This window comes from Laccaria bicolor, genomic scaffold, assembly GCF_000143565.1.
Source record: "Laccaria bicolor S238N-H82 LACBIscaffold_1 genomic scaffold, whole genome shotgun sequence".
Lineage (NCBI taxonomy): Eukaryota > Fungi > Basidiomycota > Agaricomycetes > Agaricales > Hydnangiaceae > Laccaria > Laccaria bicolor.
The window spans coordinates 2,106,229-2,123,704 of record NW_001889872.1 but is presented as its reverse complement, the minus strand read 5'-3'; the positions used below and the strand labels follow the sequence as shown (position 1 = coordinate 2,123,704).

General features: G+C 47.6%; 5 protein-coding genes across 5 annotated transcripts; 3 read left to right on the top strand and 2 right to left on the bottom strand.

The window, feature by feature from the left end:
• Window positions 1-389: 389 nt before the first annotated feature.
• Window positions 390-1,154, top strand: LACBIDRAFT_301509 (uncharacterized protein; the record flags this gene model as incomplete). The annotated part of the gene is made up of 2 exons (XM_001874147.1): window positions 390-453; window positions 502-1,154. 2 exons carry the CDS (start codon window positions 390-392, stop codon window positions 1,152-1,154), a joined length of 717 nt encoding a protein of 238 aa, XP_001874182.1.
• A 327-nt stretch (window positions 1,155-1,481) lies between these two features.
• LACBIDRAFT_187302 (uncharacterized protein) lies at window positions 1,482-7,284 on the top strand (the record flags this gene model as incomplete). Its single annotated transcript, XM_001874146.1, has 20 exons — window positions 1,482-1,556; window positions 1,605-1,691; window positions 1,739-2,140; window positions 2,195-2,294; window positions 2,348-2,387; window positions 2,437-2,553; window positions 2,610-3,027; window positions 3,083-3,366; window positions 3,421-3,755; window positions 3,814-3,923; window positions 3,978-4,105; window positions 4,151-5,102; window positions 5,156-5,365; window positions 5,424-5,546; window positions 5,603-5,716; window positions 5,774-6,188; window positions 6,244-6,549; window positions 6,609-6,728; window positions 6,783-6,845; window positions 6,895-7,284. The coding sequence occupies 20 exons, from the start codon at window positions 1,482-1,484 to the stop codon at window positions 7,242-7,244; spliced, it is 4,749 nt and encodes a 1,582-aa protein (XP_001874181.1). The 3' UTR covers window positions 7,245-7,284.
• A 2,200-nt stretch (window positions 7,285-9,484) lies between these two features.
• LACBIDRAFT_321080 (uncharacterized protein) lies at window positions 9,485-13,417 on the bottom strand (the record flags this gene model as incomplete). Its single annotated transcript, XM_001873510.1, has 20 exons — window positions 9,485-9,500; window positions 9,721-9,786; window positions 9,890-9,916; window positions 9,973-10,004; window positions 10,140-10,928; window positions 11,001-12,134; window positions 12,289-12,291; window positions 12,335-12,337; window positions 12,361-12,369; window positions 12,437-12,439; window positions 12,509-12,511; window positions 12,581-12,583; window positions 12,627-12,629; window positions 12,725-12,742; window positions 12,815-12,838; window positions 12,911-12,942; window positions 13,058-13,060; window positions 13,130-13,132; window positions 13,334-13,379; window positions 13,403-13,417. 20 exons carry the CDS (start codon window positions 13,415-13,417, stop codon window positions 9,485-9,487), a joined length of 2,232 nt encoding a protein of 743 aa, XP_001873545.1.
• A 433-nt stretch (window positions 13,418-13,850) lies between these two features.
• Window positions 13,851-14,563, top strand: LACBIDRAFT_243559 (uncharacterized protein; the record flags this gene model as incomplete). Its single annotated transcript, XM_001874145.1, has 3 exons — window positions 13,851-13,897; window positions 13,954-14,127; window positions 14,176-14,563. The coding sequence occupies 3 exons, from the start codon at window positions 13,851-13,853 to the stop codon at window positions 14,561-14,563; spliced, it is 609 nt and encodes a 202-aa protein (XP_001874180.1).
• Window positions 14,564-15,059: 496 nt separating this feature from the next.
• Window positions 15,060-15,890, bottom strand: LACBIDRAFT_301505 (uncharacterized protein; the record flags this gene model as incomplete). Its single annotated transcript, XM_001873509.1, has 3 exons — window positions 15,060-15,434; window positions 15,485-15,713; window positions 15,766-15,890. The coding sequence occupies 3 exons, from the start codon at window positions 15,888-15,890 to the stop codon at window positions 15,060-15,062; spliced, it is 729 nt and encodes a 242-aa protein (XP_001873544.1).
• Between the last annotated feature and the right edge of the window lie 1,586 nt (window positions 15,891-17,476).

Here is a 17,476-nt window from a genome sequence, read left to right as displayed (position 1 = left end):
TTGGACCTGATCCCTTTTTCTATTGTAAGTTTGTTTTATGCATATGATGGATGTACAATTCCATCACCAAACTTAGAAATTGAGAGCAAATATATTGAGGGAACACTGGTTTTGGCCTATTCTGCAGTTTTTATTGCCTACACTTAAAATATCCCAAAGAGGTCTAAAAATATATGATTTACCCACGGATACCTGCGGATAGTCCGGGTAGTTACCCGAATCCATCAGTTGAGCCCAAATATGGGTGGATTTCGGGTTTACCCGGGATTAGCCTATCCGTGACAGTCCCTATCCAACACTGGTCACGACCCCGTCAATTCAAGCGGAGATCAAACAGAAACAAAGGGTTATAGATTAGATAACGCCCTCCTAATTCCTTCCAAGTCATCATGCCAGTGCCCCGTTGGAAAATAGCCATAGAAACAGCCATCGCTGAATACAAAAACCAAACGGGTGGGATCGACACCCGCAACCCCATTTTTGGCTAATATACGCCAACAGTATTTCAGCTGGCTACCTTAGATCCAACACTCCCAACCCCCCACGTCCGATCCCATGTCTTTCGCTCATTCCTCTCCAGCGAATTTAAACCCAACCTACCTCTCCTCATCAGCTCAACGGACATTCGTACCCCAAAAGTAACCCAACTCGCAGCGCACCCCGACGCCGAGCTCGCATGGTGGATCGAAGGTGTCCAACAACAATTCCGCATTTCAGGCAAAGTGCACGTCGTCCCTGCGCCAGGCCACATCCTTTTCCGGCACTTTCTGAGTAGTACAGCAAGTGATTATGAAGGAAGTAGTGGGATCGCGGCGTTGAAAAAGGAAGGCTTTGACTGGGAGGCGAAGCGCGTGGAGGCGTTCAAGAGTCTGGGCGGAAAAATGAAAGCGACGTGGTGTCGGCCTGTTCCTGGTACGCGGTTAGAGGGTGGACAAGAAGAGGCGAAGCGTTGGCCTGTGAGTATTGAAGAGCCAAAGGAGGGCGCGACGGAGGAGGAGAAGAGTAACTGGGAGATGGCGCTTCATAATTTCGCGCTTGTGGTGATTGATCCCGCCGAGGTTGATTTTGTTGAGCTTGGTGTGGTTCCCAACCGCAGAACGAATTTTACGAGGTCAAAGGAAGGAACTTGGGGGGAAGAGGAGTTAGTTCCATGAGCATTACACGTTGTATTATTAGCTGAAAAGAACTGTATATGTGTTGCACCGTCCTTTCCTCTTCGACCCGTTCGAAGAACCTAGATAGGGATCTTACAAAAAGCTTGTTCCCTGGCGCTGTGCCTGCCGAGACGAGTTGCATACCTATCTAAGGCTATCTTACGTGCTTTTGATCGCAGTTTGCAAACATTGCCCAGCATCGCCCCTTGCTTGACATGTTTCCCTTTATAACTGATACTTATACCCGCAGCCCTCTCTCCTTACCTTCATACCATGCAAGCTACCCCATAGCGATACCCCAACTATCAACCGCTCTCAAGCTCCACGATGGCCAATCTTTTTTGGCGTCAGTTACGCGCTCTTGTATGGAAGAACTGGATTGTACTCTCAAAACACTCATTTGTGAGTTTACTGGCCGTTACCATCTCAGCTGAACTAACATTTACATAGTTAAACATCCTGCGATGCTTCATCCTTCCCGTCGCATACGGGATCTTTTTAGCCGTCGCCCAGATCTTCCTGAACAAACCCAACTTCGTGAGTCCAGTATCCCCTTCCAACCCATCTAAATTAACTTTACATAGTACGGAATCGGACAACCCATACCCATCTATTCCCTCCAATCCCAACTGACCCCCTCCCTCTCTCTCATCTGGGCAGACGGTACAAACGGGCAAAGCAACCCCTTACCAAAAGACATCATAGCCCGCATCACATCCCAATTCACACCCTCCCAACTAAACGCCGTGAAACAGGTCTCATCGCCCACCGATATACCCGCCGCGTGTCCGCAGAACTTTAACCTCTTCTCGGAATGTTTTGCTGCGGTTGCGTTTTATGATATACCAGCTAATGTTAATGGGAGTACTAGTGCGCCTGTTAATTATACCATTTGGGCGGATGGGGGCTTGATGTTTGTGGATGTGGTGAAGCATAGGAGTGATTTTGAGAAGAGGATTTTGCCGTTGCAGTGGGCTATTGATCAGGTGAGTTGTCGTGGTTTCTTCTTATAGCTAGGGTTGAAGTCATACTTTGAAAAGGCTATTATAGATATGCAGACGGGCGTACAAGTGCCGACGCCTCTAGAATGGCCTTTTTCACAGGAGACGAATGAGGAGCAGGCGACGGATATGCGACTTAGTATGCATTGTCCATCTGGTGTTTACCTACTTGCGCATTTAACTCTTCTGCAGGTTATATCAGGGGTATTAGAGAACTCCTCGTCATTGCATTGTGAGTACCAACCACCCCAATAAAATAATTTCTTCTCATTACGAACAAGGTTCGTCACATTCATCGGCATCGCGTACCAATTGCCAGGAGCAGTAGCAGGCGAGAGAGCTGGTATGTTAACAGCACACATGCGAGCCATGGGTCTCCTCGACAAAGCTCGAATCATGTAAGCCCTCCAACCCTCATCCAAAAACAACCTAATACCACCCTATTCGCACATAGATCATGGCACCTAAGTCTATCCCTAACCTACCTCCCCGCATGGATAATCGTCGGCCTAACATGGAGCTACCGCATCTTCTCAGCCTCCAACACGGGACTCATCCTCATCGTCCACCTCCTCCTCGGACTGACACTCGCAAGCTGGTCCTTCTTCGTCGCTGCCCCTTTTGGCAAGAGTCCACAACTCGCGGCTGTCGTATCGACGTTTTTGGGGATTCTCTTGGCGATTATTGCGTTGGTGTTTAAATCGGCTGGGACCGGCGCTGCGTTCATCTTTACGATCATCTTTCCGCCTGGGTTTTATATTTTTGCGATTAGGGCGATATGTGGGTATGAGAATCATCAGTTGGCGACGAATGTGTTGAAGGGGGATCCTGATAAACAATTGGTGTTGCTTCCTTTGATTATTGCTGCTATTGTGAGTCTTTCCTTTTTTTGTGTATATGCACGTTTTAATGACACTTTTATGACAGATCGACATCTTCCTGTGGCCGCACTTCGCGGTACTACTCGAGCGCAGACTCTACGAACCACGCCAACCGTCCATAAAAGCAGAATTGAAATTCTGGAACTCCGCAGCGCGCACAAGCAACACCCAGACACACCCCATTGATGATGATATAGCCATATCCATCAAAAACTTGAACAAGACTTTCAAAACATCGACGTTCAGCTCCAAAGGGCTTGTAACGGCCATAGCAGACCTGAGCTTGGAGATACCGAAAAGAGGAATCTTCGTCCTTCTCGGTTCAAATGGGTTCGTCCTGCCCCTCTCCTCCTGCACACCTACCTAGCTGACAAAAAAAACCAGTGCCGGGAAATCCACAGCCCTCTCCGTAATCGGCGGCTTAATGAGTCACACACGCGGCACAATCACATTCCAAGGTGGCCTTTCCCGTCCTCCAAGGGGAACCATCGGGCTCGTACCCCAGAAAAACGTCTTGTTCCCCGAACTGACGTGTATCCAGACATTGAGGGTGTGGCAAGCTGTGAAGTGGACGAACAGTTCGGCTGCTGATGAGGATCTGGAAGTGTTGTTGAGGGATTGTGATTTGGGAAGGAAGATACATGCGAATGCTGCTACGCTTTCTGGGGGACAGAAGAGGAAGCTGCAGTTGGCTATTGGGCTTCTTGGGGGATCTAAGAGTGGGTTTTTTTCTTCTCGTTTTTTGTATGTGGTGTGGATTTTGACTGGGATTTGTAGTTGTGTTGGTTGATGAGTGCACTTCTGGAGTCGACCCGCTGAGTAGGCGGGCGCTGTGGAGGACGCTGACGTCTTTCAGGGAAGATCGGACGATCATTTTCACTACGCACGTATGTCGTTCTTTCTCTTGCTCTCGTCGCGTTCTAACAACCCTTGTCATCCAGTTCCTTGATGAGGCAGACCTACTAGCTGACCACATCGCTATCTTGGCTGCCCCAGGGAAGCTTGTTGCCTCAGGCTCGCCCGTTTCCTTGAAGCGCGATTTAGGAGAAGGGTACTCCGTCCAAGTTTTGTTTGCCCACTCAGACGATGGAGAAAAAGATACATCTGCGTCAAGAGACGCGCTGCTCCATAATATCCGGGCTATCCTCCCACAAACGGAAGTTTCCATGTCTTCTCCGCATCAATTCTGCTACCATCTCAAAACGAGGGACGTTGCTGTTGTTCAGCAGGTCCTACAGCTGCTTGATACCGAGACGGGCACACATGGTATAGCGTCGTATGATATCCTTGGGACGACTATTGAGGATATCTTTTTGGATTTGATGAGCAAGCACAAACTTCCAGATTCAGGTGAACAGGACGACGAGAAAGTTTCTCGGGATACCCTTCAAGTTGTCCCTCCCTCCTCGAAATCTGACTCTCCTGGAATGGTGCTGGCAACCGGAAGGCCTGTTTCCCCGTTTCGACAAGCGTTCACCATCTTCTACAAACGCGTGCTCATAGCCAGACGAAGTTGGTTAACGCCACTACTTACCATCCTCGTCGCAGTCTCTGGTTCAACCATTCCACTCGTTCTAATGAGTGGCAGACAGACTAGCTGCACTAGGCACGTGGGCAAGTCGTTCTCCCTTCCCCTTTTCCTACCCAACTCTCCCATCGTTCCATTCTTCTCCTTGAATCCTTTCTCTCGCCTGCTAACTTCTCCCCCTGGCATCGCAATGACGCTGGGCAACACTACCCAGTATCTGCGCGTCACGGACGTTACGGATAATACCACATTTGTCAATGATATCACTCAGAATTACCGGAATCTTTCTCTCGGTGGAATTTCTTTGGATTTGTCGACTGGGAATTCGCTGATTGCGTGGGAGGCGACGCCCCCCGGGTTGAATGGGCCTACGTTGTTGAATTTGGCTTCGAATATTTTTTATAATCGCGCTCTGAATTCTACTGGAAACTCTGCGAGGACGCCGGCTATCATTCGTGCGGCGTATGAGGCGTTTCCTCCTATAGCTGCTGGTACGCTCTTTTCTTTGAAGTGGATTGGATTTTTTGGAGCTGTTATGGTGCGTTTTTTCTTCGTGTATGTAATCGATAGTCATTAATGGAGATTTGTCAGGCTGTATACCCTGCTTTTTTCGCACTCTACGTCTCGAGGGAGAGACGATCTTCTGTTCAAGCTATGCAACTCTCCAACGGGCTAGCGGATCCTATCGGTTTGTGGCTTGGGCATCTCATGTTCGATACCGTCACTGTTGTCATTCTCTCGACTATCATTATTATTGTATTCGCCACTGCATCAAATCAGTTCCATGGTCTTGGCTTGTTTGTCAGTTCTTTTCGCCTTTCTAAAGAGTGTACGAGGCTTACCTTTTCTCCTCTTACAGTGGGTTGTACTTGTACTCTATGGCATCGCGGGTGCTCTGTTTTCATATTGTGTTTCATTGATGGTCGCCTCCCCACTTGCCGCTTTCGCTACGGTTGCTGGGTATCAGTTTATCATGTTTATTGTAAGATTTTTCATTTCTACATCGCTGTTCCATGGTTTTTACTTAAACATCTACAGCTCTACACCGCTGCATATCTTCTCGTTTTGACATACGGGAAAACATCAGAAGCCAATTGGCTCATAAACATTTGTCATTTCACACTTTCAATCGTCGCTCCAGTTACCAGTCCTGTGAGTTGATGAACACCCAGTGATGCTGAGACAGGCTCAATGAGAATCCCTTTACAGCTACGTGCGGCCTTTGTCTCTGTCAACCTCTTTTCCTTGTTATGCGATGGCAACAACGTCGTCACTCTGTCCTCGATGGGCTCCATCAAGAGATACGGAGGTCCAATTGTATATCTCATCGTCTACTCCCTCATCTTGCTTGCCATTCTGGTCTGGGTCGACTCTGGTACTCGGTTCCGCTCGCGCAGGCTAGTATCATCAGGCAACGAAACACCTAAATCAATTAAGGAGGACGTCGTCGCCGCAGCACAAGAGGCTCAGAATTCTAACGATTCTCTTCGTGTACTCAACGTCTCAAAAACGTACAACCGCCAAAAGGTTGTAGACGATGTCAGTATTGGGGTATCTCGCGACACCGTTTTTGCACTCCTAGGACCGAATGGCGCTGGGAAAACGACGACCTTCAACATTATTCGTGAGTACATTACCCCTTCCATTTCCTTGCCAACAGGTACTGAGTAAACGTATAGGCGGAGACGTGGTTCCAGACGTCGGTGATGTCATTATCAACGGCACATCCGTCGTGCGGCATCCTCGAACTGCACGCTCTGCATTAGGAGTTTGCCCTCAATTCACGGCTATCGACTCCCAGCTTACTGTACGAGAACATCTGATCATCTACGGGCGCCTGAAAGGGCTTTCGAAAGGCCCAGAGTTGGATGGAAGTGTTGAAGCAGTTATGCAAGGGACTGCGCTCAGCATATATGCAGACCGTTTGGCGAGTAAATTATCTGGCGGAAACCAGCGGAAGCTCTCTCTTGCTATCGCTCTGATAGGTCCGTCCATGCTTCTTGATGATTCTATTTCTTACCTTGGCTGATTTGTGTTTGACTAGGAAACCCTACTGTCATCCTCATCGATGAATTCTCAACGGGAATCGATCCAAAGATGAAGCGAGATATGTGGCATACTCTACGCAAAGTATCAATTGGCAAAGCTGTCATTATCACAACACGTATGTGGTCTCTGCGCGGATCATGCAGCACGCTCTTACAAGTTTTGTTTGTAGATTCAATGGAAGAGGCATCAGCTCTGGCCAATAGAGTTGGAATCCTCGCAAAACGTCTTCTAGGTGAGAAAACGAACAATGACGTCTCGAACATTCGCTCATATCGTTATAGCCGTTGGCACTACCGAATCCCTATCCGCTCGTTACGCTACGTACGAGGTCCACTTCACCTGCCGCACACGCGAAGAGGTCGTCAAAGCCCGCACACTCATGTCTCTCTTCCCTGGCTCCCGCATGGCGGACGATGTAGCTACGCGTTTTGAAGTCCCCATCGACTCCGGCAATGGATCGGAGTTCTCTCTGGCTAAACTCTTCAACACTCTCTCTAGCCATGATGATTTTACGGAGTATACTGTGGAGAAGGCTACGCTTGAAAGTGTGTTCCTCAAGGTGATACGAGAAAATGAAGTTCTGGAAGAGGATAGTGCCACGAGGAGTGGACGGAACTGTTGGATATTTTAGACTCTACTACGTTGGGACTTCAGTAATCGATTTATATGCATACATTGCGTGTGTAAACGCTAGCAAATCGCGCGTGGACAATTGGCGAATGCATTAAGACCAGAAAAAAAATCAGACATGCAGTTGGCAAGCGCAAACCGTATACTTACTCAACACAATTCTGACGTTGACTTTTCATTGAACAACGATGTATAGAGCCATCTTTGCTGTTACACATTTTCAGGAGACCGTAGATTTCACTAATGATTCCATACAATAAGACATATCTGCGTGAATTTAAGTGGGGCGACCGGACTGTCAATGCATAGAACCATTTGAGAACCATTTAACGTAACCATACGAAACTTGGGAGGGCAATAGTCGCTGGCTAGTATGTCTCCGCAAGAAAATCGGTCGAGGATTTCACCGATCATCTCAACTCCCAGTAGTCGTTCTCTTTTTGAGGTTCAGGTTCTGGAAAAATGATGTCAGCAAAGAGAGGAGGTATGAGTTGACTAGGACGAACATAGGGGCAAGCGGTGGATTCCCAGCAATCTGTTCTCTTCTCCGCCTCTCACCCTCATGGCCCAGCTCCACATGTCGTTAGAAGGGAATCTGATATGGGCCCCGGGCCGTGAAGCTCCCCCGTAAGTCGAGCGCCTTCGCGATCACCCTGAAAATCCAGAAACAGCCCTTTTCCACCCAGCTGGACAGAGACAAAACGCGAGACCCAGGGCAAAGAGTAGTCACCCTTGGCTGGATGACATAGCCTGAAAGCAGACGCCACTCCTTCGTAGCAAGATCAGGTTTCATGAATAATCGACACTGCTTCGTCATCACCATCAGCTCCTATGCTACGTGGATGAAAGTAGGATGAAGCCGCGATAATGAGCGATGATTGGCAAAGGGGACTTGGTAAAACATGCTGGGTCAAAGCGAACATCATTGAGTCGGTGAACTTGATTCTTTCAGTGAGATTTCGCGAAATTCGATCACTGTGTGTCGAGGGAGTCTGAGGCGAAGAGGCGAAAGTGGTGAAGGGACTGCGTGAGAATACGCTGGGACTTTCAAAGGAGCTGAGTAGAGCTATCCTTGGGTAGGATCGTTAACTACCGATGTGGAAGAAAAGTTATGCAAAGGTCTCACCCAAGTCTATGTGTGTGTTGAGTGAGACAAATGATGACGCCGGATGGGTGGTAAAGACGAAAACGAGGTCGCATGATAGTGTTCTGACTTTGGCGATTGAGGGGTGCTGGGACTTGACGTGGCTCAGCTACGTTTGCTATGACTGCTACCCGAGAGACTGTCAGCAGAGGCCCTTTGGTTCAGCACCTGCACTCCACACCTTCGATTCCAGGTAATTCTTGAGATATGCTTGCTGCTCGATGGATTTAGTATTAGGACCTCCAGTAGTAGGTGCCGTGCAGAAAGCTCCCCAACCTCAACCCCTCCCCGGAGGCATCACGTGACTTGTTGATATCTTATCTAACCATCAAAGTAACATTTAAATGTCATTTCGACGAAGTTTCTACGCCTCAGTAAGGATATATATTGTGTATAGATGAACGGAGCGAGTTAGGGTAAGATATGTAGGGTTATGCATAATCGATCGTAGTTTAGTTTCAGCGTTTGATTTATTTGATCTTGTTTGACCTCGACGCTGTGCACGACGTGTTCAACAAAATATCACACAAGTCCGAAGTCGGCGACGCTTGCTGGCTAGCTTGGATATGAAAAAATCAATGCTCACGGCCGAGACACTTCCTGCAAGTTGAAGGTGGACCTGAAGATGTGAACTCTGTTGGAATTTCGGGAGCTTTACAAGCATGTGCAATGCGCCCCATCTTTGGATTTCAGTTGGATTTCAGGTACATTCCTTCCATTGATTGTTTCCGTGGCTCCATAGGGGTATTTCACATTTACCCCCTTATATTTCGTAGTCTACATATATATACGAGGCCTTGTACTGTAGTTACTCATACGTTTGCCTCTGTCACCTCCAGAGACAACCGGAAATCTTACTCCCCTGTTTCTCTTGATCACGAAGAATTGACGCTTGCTGATTTGATTTCAACAAACTCTTCTCCTCCTTTCTGCTTCCGCATTTTTCACAGGTTTTGTTGAGTTAACCCAGGGGGAAGGATTTAAATTGTGAACACTGCTTCCCGGGGCCGGAACGTGTAGACATCTTTTTTTATTATTACTAGGTACCCTTACGAGCTGTGTGCAGTGTACGCGCTCTGTTTTATGTAGTTCAACCTTCAAATTGCACTTAGACTATATACTAGGTAATAGTACATGTGACCGTTCCTTACATGTGCTACATCATGTGACATGTCCGGGGTGGGGGTTGAGGTTGGGGAGCTCTTGCAGAACTAGCAAGGAAGTCAAGCCCACCCACTGAAGAGGGTAAACTCCCAAGGAATGAGAGACAATGAGAAGACTGAAGAGCCTGGGCACACAGGTGACAGTGCTTTTTGTAGGAAAATAAACTGACACCCATTCACGGGGTGTTCTTGTGATGTCAGCGGCACATTGACCAAGTACAATCTCCTCCATCATTCTTGAATGCACCAAGTGGAGAGTTACTTCAGCACATTAAAACTGTTTTACCCAAAGGTGAGTAGATCTGTACCCAATATGACCCATGGTCAAATGACACATACATATAAGTATTCCAGAGCTTGCCGGATCTACATACATATTACTACAAGGCCTGTACTCGAGGGTGCAAAATACAGTGTCATACAATGGGAAAGTTAAACCACAAAGCAAAAGCAACTGTAACGATGTAAGTAGGACTGAAAGAAAGGAAAAACAATTGAAGATTGCAAACAAGTCATATTGTCTCAGTTATGTCTCAAACGATTCCAAAGGCCTTTGCTCCGTCAAACTTCGACATGTCGATGGTATAACATGGATACACTCCTCTCCAGCACCTTCCTCTCCAGCCTGTTCAATTTGTGCAGTGTCAGCACCAACTGCAAGTGAGAGCTTCCTCCGTACAAAGGTCCAGTCCAATAGAGTGGTTTGGAAGTCTATCACCACACATGGAACAATGTTTGTGTAAATTGGAACTGGCTCCACCTTCTTTCTGGAAAAAATAGAAAATTTGGAAGTTTCTGGATTGCCAACCTCTGCTCCCTCATTCTTTGCCCTGGTGACCCACAAGGAAGAAAGCTTGACAGTCATTTCCTCTGGCGGTGTTCCTTCATTTTTTTGACCTGGATGGTGGTAGTCGACAATGGGCAATTCCGAACTATCAGGAGGGAGGTTCAAGCTACCAAGGGATTCCTTGTTGCTTCCAAAGTATGTCAATTTGACGATGTTTTCTTCATTCCATTTTCTTATCTGCTTCCGGAATCTCGTCCGTTCAGAAGTTGTCGCCACCTCAGTGCCATTGTTGTGACTATAGGAACAGTTAAATCCAAAGAGATTTTTGACAGAAGCTTGAAGACCAGCAGACTTTGAGCTCTGGGCAATTCCCTTATTGTTTTTCCCTTCCTTGATTTTGTCTGCAAACAGTGGTGTGTCGAGGGGTTGTTGAACAGTTGAATAGGAGGAAGGATCATGACTGTCAACACAGATCATCACATATTGGAGGTCGTAGTGTCGCTGAATGCCAGTATCTGGCCCTTGAAGATCAACGCTCAAGAACTCGACATTTGATGTGGAACAAGGGTTTTTGTCTGATTTTGGTTCCACCTATGACACCAAGGAAGGACACTGATATCAGCGACATTGAAATTATTGAGAAAAAGAAAGAACACCCCACACCTGAAATGTGAAAGCACCAGCTATCTTTAAAGTTTCACGTAGAGATTGACCCATAATCTCGGTGATAATCTCAAATTGGATGCGAGGCCTATGCCTTGGACTTGTCCCTGCATGTGGGTCCTGATCATGGGAGTCATCGGAATCGTCGCTGGAATTTTCCTGCTCAGGATCCTCTGGTGTTTTACCCTTTGCCTTTTTGCTACGGTTTCGACCACCAGTTGTATGAGCAGAACTGCTGTTAGAAGTGGTTGCTGTACTATTGCCCTCAGTTTTTGATGACTCTTTCTCCTTTGATGATCCTTTCTCCTGATCGGCTGCTGGCTCTTCAACCTCTTGGGAAGTTGCCATATAAAGACGTCTCATGCTGTCATACTCGAATGAATCAAGGGTGTTGACATGATCTCGAACAAAATCGTTGTAAGTTTCCCAAACTGTGCCATCATGTTTAAAGACTGGTGTTCGAAAGAAACACTGTGGCATTCGGACAACCCCAGGGAAAGGTGACAAGATCTTGCCAATTTGTTGTATGACTGAGTAGTCACCTTCAATATTGAGGTCTTCCAGGATAGTAATCAATACTTCTTGAACATAGCCACTGCCACCACAGAGCAGCTCTTCATCAAACCCAACCTGGGCCATCCATAAGTCCCTTTGCACCCCAAAGTCTGTGAGAAGCCTCTCCAGGGCATGCAAATTTGATTGAAGGTGGCACTTAGCATCACTTGCAACAAGGACCGTAACTGAACATTGGGGAGAGACAAGGCAAGGTTGTTGGTCAATCACCACAGATGGTGTTATGTCTGCTATTTCGAATTGGTGATTCTGTGGATCCAAACTCAGTGGATAACTCTGGGTGGAGGAAGGGGGCAGTAGAATTTGTTTTTGTAGAGGGATAAGCAGTGAGATGGGGGTGGGCAATTTCTTGTTGGGTGGTACAGACTCATCTGACCATCTGCTGGCAGAAGCAGCTGCAGGCTTCATTTCGACAGTTTGCACAATCTTGAAGACACTGTTATCCTCCACTGCTCCAGTTTTCCCATGTGTAAAATCAACATCTCTGGCACTTGTTGAGCTTGGGCTGGGGTGTCTTGAATCCTTTGTAGGCTTAATGAAAGGATTCCTGAAAAAGCGAACCTGAGTGAAAGAAAGTGCCAGAGCAAAGGTCATTATGAATGATGCACTTCAAGAGGCAGGAAAGGTGGGAAGACACACAAGCTGAGTGAGGCAGAAAGTGCCAAGGCATAATGGTCAACATGATTTAAGCATATTAAAAGGTGGGAAGACACACAGGCTGAGAAGAAAAAAGTGCCAAAGTGACAGTCAGTATGACTCACACACTTCAACAGGTGAGAAAACGCACACTGGCAGGCTGAGGCAGAAAATGTCAAAGCAACTGTCAGGCTGAATCAAGAACATCAAAAGGTGGGAAGACACACAGGCTGAGAGGCAGAAAGTGCCAAAGAAACAGTCAGCATGATTTAACCATGTCAAACATTGGGAAGACACACAGTCTGAGAGGAAAACAGTGCCAAAGTGATGGTCAATATGAATTGCACACTTCAAGAGATGGGAAAACATACGGGCTGAGAGCAAAAAAGTGCCAAAGTGACTGTCAGTATGACTCACACACTTCAAGAGGTGAGAAAACACACTCTCTGAAATGCAGAAAGTGCCCAAGCAACAGTCAGCATGAATCAAGCACGTCACAAGGTGGGAAGACCCACAGAAAGAAGGGGAAGATCCTGAGAGGCAGAAAGAAGGGTGAAAGCAACAGTCAGCATGAATCAAGCACATCACAAGGTGGGAAGACCCACAGAAAGAAGGGGAACATCCACAGGCTGAGAGGCAGAAAGAAGGGTGAAAGCAATGGTCAGCATGAATCAAGCACATCACAAGGTGGGAAGACCCACAGGCTGAGAGGCAGAAAGAAGGGCGAAAGTGACTGTCAGTATGTCTCACACTTCAAGAGGTGAGAAAACGCACTCTCTGAAATGCAGAAAGTGCCCAAGCAACGATCAGCATGAATCAAGCATGTCACAAGGTGGGGGAAAACGCACAGACTGAGAGGCAGAAAGTATCAAAGTCACAGTCAGCATGAATCGCGCACTTGAAAGGGTGGGAAGACGCACTTGCTAAGAGGCAGAAAGTATCAAAGTCACGGTCAGCATGAGTCGCAGGAAGACGCACTTCCTGAGAGGCAGGGAGTGCCAAAGTGACGCTCAGCATGAATCACCGTGCACATCAACAGTTAGCAAGACACACTTTCTGAGAGGCAGAACGTGCCAAAGCAACGCTCAGCACGAATCAAGCGCTTCAAAAGTGGGAATACGCACTTTCTGCGAAGAAAGTGCGAGAGACACGATTAGCATGAATCAAACCCTGCAAGATGTGGGAAGACACACAGTTTGAGAGGCCATTCAGGAGGAGAAAAGGTTGGAGGAGGATGCAAGGAATGGGTGAAAGAGAGGTTCGCAGATTAGTACGCCACGGTTCTCGGAATGACAACTGTCAGAAGCCACAGCCTCGCAGCGAGAACAGTTCACACCATCGCCACACAGAGGCGTAGTGTTAGGCGCGCTCGGCCCATATCCCCCGGCTTTGGCTTGGTTCCAAAATTGAACGTTGAACATTGAGCCCTGAGCCCTGAGCTGGTCAGCAAGGGCCCGGCTCGGATATCTGTTGACTGACAGGTCTTCCAGCCATGGGTAGGATTTCGCTCTATTTCGCTACGCTCATCCTTTTGAGGAGTAATAAGAAAGTCAAAATTAGATAATCACGTGATCGCCAACTCTTAGCGGATTTCGCGGAGGTGTAACCATTACGCATCGCTCCAACCTGGATTCATTTTCAATGGACAAAGATTTTGACCTTGAGTCTCTTATCCACGTTGAACAAACGTCTGCTTCGGGCCTTCTCATGCAAAATCAAATTCTGAGCCAATAACTCTCTCTAGTTTCTATGACTCCGGCTTCCAAGATGGCTTTGAGCATGGTCGTATCCACGGTTTGATTGAAGGCAGGGCCTTGGGCAGAGAAAAAGGATTCGAAATGTGGGAAGAGCTGGGGTATTACGAAGGTTTTGCATTGACTTGGAGAGCTATACATGAAAAACAATCAAGACAAGATCAGTTCGTCTCTTCATCTTTTCTAGCTTCCGTAGCCTGAGATGAGTTTAGCCGTTCAATACCACACATTCGTAATCTCCTCGAGCTCATCTCCCAATTCCCGACCGTCAACCCATCTGCTACTGATGCGGCGTCCGATGTGGACATCTCAAAACTCCTGCGCCAGATCCGATCCAAATATAAAATTCTGTGCTCAAATCTTGGTGTGCGGCCTAGATTGACAGCATCTCGACAGACACCATCTCAGGATCATGAAGAGGAGGACATGGGTCCTGACGACATCCCGGAGCAGAAGAGTCAGTTGCCTGTCTGGAAGATAGAGAAAGGGAATGGCCTCAATGCCAGTAACTGGAAAAAATCTCAGCTTTTGATGCTTGGCGTGTGTCCTTCCGCCAGGATTGTCTCTCCCGAATCAAAAAGCAGCCAGCCCGTTGAGTAACCACGTATCCTCACTCAACCCTATTTCTGACGTTGACTTTTCAGTGAGCAGAGCCGTAAATTAGCGGTTTTCACTCATGATTCCCTACGATACCACATATCTATGTACGTATGTGCGTGGGGTGACCGGATTGACAATGCATAAAACCATTTAACACAACCATACGAAACTGGAAGGACCATAGTCGCTGGCTGTTATGTCTCCCAAAGAACGCAGTTATCTCAACTCACCCCGCCTCTCTCTCGTCGCAGACGGTGCAAACGGGGAACGTAACCACACCACATACCGCAACTACCCGTTTCGAAGTCTCCATCGACTCCAACAATGAATTGGAGTTCTCTCTGGCTAACATGGACATCTGGTGAATGCTTTAAGAGCAGACAAGCTCATATATGCAGTTTGCAGCTCGGAAACCTCATCAAAGGGCGAAAAGAAGCTGACAGTCGTCCACTTCCTCAACATTTTGAGTACAAAGTCATTATCCTTCAGTCCAACTTCAATCTACTTTCTGTGCCTTCATAGCAGCCAGCTCCTTCTTCGCCTCCTCCACGACGCCTTGGAAATACTTGTTCGCCTTCGACGCCGCGACCGTACCAATAATGACCACAGGAATCATCAACCAAATCACAGGGATGATTGACTCTGGCAGAACACCGAAATACAACGGTTCTAGCTTCAAGAAGATGGGAATGATACGAGTGATAGCTTCTGGTGGTGGTGGCCTAGCGCGAGGAGTGAGGACTCCAGTGAACACTAGCTGTATTCGCGCGTACTTCCGACGCGTCTTTTGGGGTTGTTGGTGGGGCAATGCGGGGATGGATGATGATATAGTAGCTGGGTCGGATATCTTCATGTACACGTCAACTGGGTGCTATGAATGTCCTCAGATAACGAAGGAGTAAACAATCATGAAGAGCTTACGAAGGCCGCCCATGATAAACGAAGAGTAAACTTTGAGAATGACTTCCAGTCGTTGTGATCTGTCTCGAGAACGACCCACAGTTGGTTAGGACATGCCGTTGGCGCGTCTGGACGACTATTCCAGCTCTCTAGATCTGCACATGGGGGCGAATCTTTCGAAATCATGGTGCCCAGGGGTAATGCAGTTACATTCCATCGAAGCAGCGACTCCCCAGGTCGTAAAACTGGCCTGAAGACGTGTCATTCATAGCAGAAGGCGGATTAATGATTTGTGTGCTGACCAGTTCGGTACGAAAGCAAGGTCGACATTTTTCTCTTCTGTCGCTATGAAATTGACGATCTCCGTGTTCCCCAATGCGGAGATCACGTAGACAAAGAGAAGGAAGAGAGATGAGGAGGATATCATTGTCTCGTCTCTTCACCCCGGGCCGCAGACCGACCGTAAATGAGGTTCTAGAGAACAGCAAAAGTTTACAAAGCTCAAAATATGTATTATCGTAGTGATGGGCTACATAGTGACAAGGTATACAGAACAGTCCGTTATCTGTCGAGGGCGTTCCTTACAAAGTTACAATTGCGATGTCACTGAACCATTTCGCTGACAGTTGCATGTTCCATTCGGATTCAACGGGGTTGAGCTTCCAAACGCTGGTGTACTCAGAGGGTCCCTCGTGCCAGGCACGTCCATACTCGGATTAGATTTGAAGAAGGACGTGGGTTTGAACGAGACGCTCAGGTGTTCCACAGGCATACTACAACAACATACCAATATAAGCATTAGTAAGGATTGAAAGACAGAGAAAGTGACGGGAAGTACGTACACAGGCCAATCCTCAGGTCTGGGTATGTGGGTGGTTCCTTTAAAAGCGAGGAACTGAATAACATGACAGGTTGGAGGGAGGAGAGAAGTACTGACCAACTGTCAAATAAACTAAGATATCCTCATCGACGATAGGCAACTCCGCCTCCACCCATTTTCCAATTGAAACTTCCGGCTCGCTCCTCGTTTGCGGAACATACTTGCCAGAAGGCCACATCCGCTCGCTGCCCCACTTCCCGCCTTCACCTTCGACGTCTCTGCACACCCAAACCGTGTTCTTCAAAAAAGCAGCCCTAATAGCAGCCCAGCCATCCTCCCTAACCATCATAGGCGTCGCCCCTCCTTTCACACCGAGGGCATACCCAACGTCTCTGCCCGAACTGTAGTGCTTCTTGGCCGAGTTGACAATCCTCCACCTACGTTCTTTAGCATAATCATATGCCCGCCCTGCTTCCTTTTCAATGACTTTGTCCACGGAGATGAAGGCGTTTCCGGCAAAGTTCGCAGCTGATTTTGTAGGTGCATCAGGCAAGGGCATGATATCCGATTCGATGAGGGTATTATTGAGCCCGTCGATCATTGGGTCAACACGAATGCTGAACATATGTTGATGGTAGTGTGCGTTGATATTGGGAGCCACCAACGTGCCGTGTGGGCTGGGCTCGCCGTTGTTCGCGACGTAGGTCTGCAAAATTCCCGTAAGTCGGATCTCGAACTCGATGCTACCGTCTTGGTGGAAATAATAATTCCAAATGTATTCTGTCAAGCGCATGAGTGAATAGAAATCATCAAGGCAGGGAGATTGACGACAAACCATAATTCGCCAATGTGCACACCATGCTGATCACCAACCTGCGTCTTCGTACAGTATGCGATCTGCCTCCGGGGCGGTAATCTGAGTGCTTCCAAAGGACGCCAGCGTCTTCTTCGTGTATGCAGATTACATTCTTGATGACAAAGGCACTCCCGTCATGGGCGACGTATGCACCTGGCTATCACTGACATCGGTTTTCAGAGTTCATTCACACACAATCCAACATACCAGGTAGTGTATCTGCCCTAGGCAATCACAACCAAGCGAAAGCTCGTTTGCCATCGTTCCCATGCCATATTCCCCCCTATGCAAGACTTGTTAGAAGCAGCTAATGGTCTTGCAGAAAGACTCACGAATC